Here is a 5,649-nt window from a genome sequence, read left to right on the forward strand (position 1 = left end):
TTGTAGATTTGAGAAGAGGAAGGAGTACTTTGAAAAAGTCAGTTTTTTTTTTTAAAGTTAAAAGCTCTTGGATCAGCTGAGTTATTTCACAAGGAAGGTTTGGGGAGGGGAAAGGAAAACAGAAGAAGACGTGGGAGTCAAATCAGCGACTCAGTTGCCATTAATGGAGTCTGAGTAAATAATTCAACTGTATTTACACATCAGACCTGCCTGAGGTGGCATTGCACAGGCTGCCAAGGTGTCCTTTCCCATCAGGAGGCACAGCCTCTGGTCACTTGTACAGGGACTGGCTCAGGAGCACAGCAATGACCTGCAGCAGAGCAGCATTCCCAGGGTCCTCCCCTGGGATGTCAGAGGGAAGGAGTCCCCTGGGGTGGGAGGGGGAGGACGTGTGGTTGTGCAGTCTCTCTGTCTCTCAGCTTGCTCTTCGGCAACACTGTATTTTATTGGTGTATAGTGTCAGGTCCAGTCCCTGTTTTGGTTTGCCAACTGTTGGATTCCTCCATTTTTAATTCCATTTTTGTCTCTCCAGGCGTCTCGGTGCTGAGCTGGGAAAATCTGTGGTGTACCAGGAAACCAATGGAGGTAAGAGAAATATTTACTATTTGCAACTGTTTTGAGGTAATCTGAGAAATGCTTGGTAACTCCTTCAGCCAAACCTGTCCAATAAGTGCAGTGATTCAGCTGTGATGTTACTGTTGCTCCTGGCAGTGTTAAACCTCTGGGTCTGGCCTTGGACAAAGCAATTAAACATGTTCCTTGTTTTCCCCTCTTATCTCCTTAGTCTGTCCATCAGCTAACTCTCCTCTGAAGGAGAGTCCTGCCTCGGGTGTTAGCTGCTGCCAAATCTTACGTGCTCTTGCACTCAGCAAAACATCTCCAGGTTTAAAAGCAGTGCCCTGCTTTCCAAGTGTCTGCCTTATGGACTTTTAAATTACCCCCTTCCTCCAGCCCTCCCCTGCCACAGGCACTTCCCAGCTGCCCTAGCCAGCTGACTTTAAAGAATGACAACTCAGGGAGGAAAACACCTCTGGAGCTTGCTTTTGTCTTTAAATGCAGCAGGTGTCCCTTTACAGATGCTGGGCTAAAACACAAGGATATTGGCAAGGATATTGGCTAACAGAGTTCAGTGGCTAAGAGTCATTTACTGTTTCAAGAACTTTTTTTTTTTTTTTTTTTTTTGCAAGAGACTAGAACTAGAGAGCTGATACAGGTGATAGGAAGGGATGGAGGATTTATGACAGTGCTGCTGCTCTTGCAGCCAGAATGGGCCACACAGTGGGTAAGCTGCTGTGGTTATGGTTGGGTTGGCTGGTGTGTTCATGCTAGTGAGAGCTCACTGCCCTTTGGGGTTAGTTTTAAATCAGGTTGCTTTGCTATGAGGTCTGAAGTTGTTCTTCATCACTGCACAGCAAATCAGTCTGCTCTCAGCAGTCCCTGAAGGTTGCAGCCAGTGCCCAGGCAATTAGACCTTGAATTCCATAGCTGAGTGACTATTTCTCTCCTTTCATTTATCCCTGCCCTCTAGTTCATGACTGCGTGGGAAATGAGTGACTAAGACAAGCACCTTGGGAAACCTGGAGTCATTGCTTTGGCTGTGCAGAGCTGCTTGGGGCTTGGCTTTTGTGTTTGAGTCGGGGACAGGAATGGTGTTCAGCAGAGACACAGGTTTCCAGCTCGTGTCAGTGTTGAAATGTTTTGACCTTGACCTAGTGAAGTTGGGAAGTTCTCCCTCTGAACTCAGTGCTGCTGGTGTTGCCTTGGGCTATCCAGCCTGCATGGAGCTGATCCCATGGTAAGCTGTGAAAGAGCAAAATACAAAAGAGCTGAGTTACCTTTGTGATAAGTACTGAAGGTTGTTCTGCCTTGGGTGGTTCATTGCTTGCTAATGAATGTGCTGCTGACAGCTCTCAGCACTCAGCATGGAGGAGTGAAAAGGATTTCTCATGGAGAGTTAGGTAATTGTCTTCTAAATGTAAGAAACAGCTATTCGGGCTGCTTTTGCTTTGTAAATACAGCTAACTCACTGCTGTATCTTGCCAGCTCTAGCCAGGACCAGCCTTTGGAAAATCCACTTGGCTCGTGTGTGTGTGTGTGTGTGTGTGTGTGTTGTGGGTGTATGTGCACAAAGGGCAAAGGAGCAAGTCCTCATCTGCCCTGACCAGTGGGCAGAGTTATTGCTCAAACATGGGGTGTTGTCACTGTCAACATGATGTTTGGAAACAAAACTGACTTTGCTTTCAATCCTTTTCAGAAACAAGAGTTGAAATAAAAGAATCTGTCCGGGGACAGGATGTCTTCATCATTCAGACAAGGTGTATGTGCACAAAGGGCAAAGGAGCAAGTCCTCATCTGCCCTGACCAGTGGGCAGAGTTATTGCTCAAACATGGGGTGTTGTCACTGTCAACATGATGTTTGGAAACAAAACTGACTTTGCTTTCAATCCTTTTCAGAAACAAGAGTTGAAATAAAAGAATCTGTCCGGGGACAGGATGTCTTCATCATTCAGACAATCCCCAGGTATGGGACTCTTGGCTTGGTTTAACACCTGTGATGTGCTTTGAATACCTGGTCAGCAGGTGGTTTGCTAGGTTTGCTCACCATTACCAGCACAATAACCAGTGGAATTCTTGCCAGTGTTGTCTTCACTTTGACTTACATCTGAGGCACTCTGGTGTGTTAAGCTGTTAACATTCCCAGAGTTTGCATCACAAACTGAGACACTTCCATCAAATAGTTCCTATGTGACACTTAAGGCTAGAACAAGCATGACTGATGGCTGCAAATGAAACATCCCTGGGCTGTGTGTGGTGGCCTTGCAGGCTGAGTTGTTTGGTTATATCTGACTGGCATTTCCACTGCAGGATGGGTAGTTTCCTCTACCTCCCAACTACCAAACACCAGAGCCAGTGGCAAGCAGTAGCTGTTGGTTTGATTACAGGCTGGATTGCTCTTCCCCTTTTGCTGTTGTGATGTGAAACTGAGCTCAGGTGGAAGCCCATAGCTTCCCTCCTGTATTCTTACAGTTCTTGATGATGTTGGGCCTTTTTGGTTTTTATTCTGGGCTGTTCTTGCCTTGGAGTAATATCCTGGAAACAGAATTTTTTCCTTGCTTGCTGAAGAAATAGAGCCCACTGAGAATTCAGGTTCATTTCCTCTTTGTGTAATGCCTGGCTTGTTGGTAAAGAAATCATAGGACTGCTGGATCAGCTTACTCACTTCTGGAATTCCTCTTGCAGACAAACATTTTCCTAGGGCTCGTCTCTCTCCAGAGAGATGCTCCAAGTGTTTCCTCCCTCAGGGAGCAACTAAATCTCCACAAGATGAAAATCCCCTGCTGTAGGATTATGTTTCGGGTGAATGGTGCCATTCTGTTGTCCCTTGTGAGGGAGTTTTCTGAAATAACTGGTAACTGAGAGCTGTGTAAACATGAAACAGATCAGTGTTCAGGGAGAGGTAACTCGGAGCTTTAAGGACAGCAGAGGTTTGAGGAGGGGAAAACCTTCCCTGCTTTTAACTTGTTGGTCCTGTTGTTTTTCCATTAACTGAAGTTTAAGTGTTGTGGACTAAGAAATGGGTCCTTTTTAGCCAAAATATTCAAGGCCTTCCAAGTGAGGAGCCACTTTTGTGCAGCCAAGTCATCTTTTATTCCTAAACTGCAGCTGTGCCTTGCTGCATTGCTTTGGAGGACAGGTTCAAGGGCATCTTAATTTTGCTGTGGGTTTCAGGGAGCTTTTTGGGAGAGTCAAAACAACAACTGTGTGGAATAATCTAAGAATAGGACTGCCATACTTAGTAGTGGTTTGAAAAGCAAACAAAATATTAGGACTTGGTAGGAAAGGAGTAGAGAGGAGAAACTGCCTTGTTATGCTGCCGTGTGAATTCACAGTCTGCATCTTAAATGCACAGGGAGAACAGAGAGACCTGAATATTTGATACAGGCTCCCTGTCCAAAAAGCCTAGAGCACAACAAAAGAAGTGACAAAGACAGGTATCATCCAAGGCTGTGGGTGTGTGGACTGGCATTTGTATGAGGGGAAAATCAAATAGTTCATGTTTAGGTGGTAAAAAAAGGAAAGAGTTGGTGGGTTTGTGATACACTAAAAGCAAAAGGAGCATTGTAGTGCTGAGTGTTGGTGCTGATGGTTGCAGAGGCCATTGACAGCATCATATAAGGTGTGTGCTCAGCCCTGAGAGCAGGGAGGGCCAGGGCAGGGATGGGAGCAGCTAAAGGGAGGCTGCAGGAGAGGGGTGGTAAGTAGGGTATGGGGGATAGCTGAGCTGGCTCTGAATGTCCTGGTAATGAGCTGACAGTCACTGTGTGAGGTCTTGGCTCAGCGTTGCCAGCAGGAACTAACTGAGCACAGCTTCAGGGCAGGAGGTGGGGAGTGCAGCAGGGAGCCTGGGATGCTCTCCTGGGTACTCCTTTGGTAGGTGCTGTGGCTGAGGTTCTAGCACAGATGTTTTTTCCCCCAATTAGTGTCCCTGGTTGGTGTCAGTGCCCCTTGCAGAGGAGCAGCTCAGTGTGATGGCTCAGCACGAAGCTCCCCTAGCCCACCCACCCTGAGCCCTGCTGCAGTGACAGGCACATCCACCTCTGCCTAGTGCCTGTGCCAGCTGGTCTGCAGGAGCTTTCCGGAGCCCAGCGTGGGATCCTGCTTGAATCCTGGGAGAAGTACTCCTCCTCGAGTAATTCCTGCATTGATATGGTTACCAGGACTGCTGGGGCCTTTCTTCTGGTAACCCTTTCTCCCAGGCTTGTTCTCTATCTGCTTTCCATGTGAATATAGAAATCTTTTTAAAGAGTAAGTTGAAAAATAACGATGGAAAAAAAACCCTGAATTTCTTGGGAACTTTAAATAGGCTTAAACTTGACCACTGTGTTTTTATGTGACACTGATAGCAGCATCTTTTTCTTCTCTCATGGCCCCACTGGCACAGCTAAAACACCAAAGGGGAAGAAACAGTTCTTTGTTTGCTCGTTGTCCTGTGTGGCAGGGGCTGTGTTTTATGTAATTCTTGGCTGGGTGCTGCAGAGCCAACAAAGCTTTCTTGTGTGTAAATGGCATTGTGTGCACAGGCTGGCGGGGCCAGCAGGAGAACAGAGACCCAGAGCCTCACAAATGAAGAGGCACAAGTGGAGGTTAATTTCCAGAGGAAGGGGGAGCAGAGGGGAAATGCAAATGGTCAGGGGTTTGTCACGGGTCGTGTCTCTGAGCAGTTGGAGAAGTTGTCTCTGATGATCAGGAGGAAAAGAGGTCCTGAGCAATGTCTGGGTAAGGTCAAAGTAGCTCTGCAGGGCTTTTAGCTGCTCTATGTGGTTAATTCCTCTGCTGCTGTGTGGAAAGATGACCCAGTCAGCCTCTGCTCTGCACCACAGACTCCGTGGCTGAGCCACCCAGTACTGCCTTCCTGACCAGAATGGGGATGTGGTGTGTCACTGGAGGCTGTCCATGCTGGAGCAAAGGGATCTGTGTGGCAGGAGGATTCTGTCCTGCTGTCTGAAGCACATGTTCTTCAGTTCCCAAGTGGTCTTGAGTCAGTCTGTGATGATACAGGCAGTGCCTCTGGGTGTTGGTTATAAGGAACTAAATGACTTGGGAGGGGTTTTTTTCCTCTTCCCAAAATGAAATAAAATGCAGATGAAT

The 5,649-nt window shown here is 47.1% G+C and overlaps 1 protein-coding gene across 1 annotated transcript in view; it reads left to right on the plus strand.

The window, feature by feature from the left end:
- PRPSAP1 (phosphoribosyl pyrophosphate synthetase-associated protein 1) overlaps nt 1–5,649 on the plus strand; it is a 24,577-nt gene that overhangs the window by 7,864 nt on the left and 11,064 nt on the right. Inside the window, 2 exon segments of the mRNA XM_009071249.1 lie at nt 533–585; nt 2,455–2,521. Coding sequence (XP_009069497.1) covers nt 533–585; nt 2,455–2,521 — 120 coding nt within the window.

Source organism: Acanthisitta chloris, unplaced genomic scaffold (assembly GCF_000695815.1).
Source record: "Acanthisitta chloris isolate BGI_N310 unplaced genomic scaffold, ASM69581v1 scaffold6980, whole genome shotgun sequence".
Lineage (NCBI taxonomy): Eukaryota > Metazoa > Chordata > Aves > Passeriformes > Acanthisittidae > Acanthisitta > Acanthisitta chloris.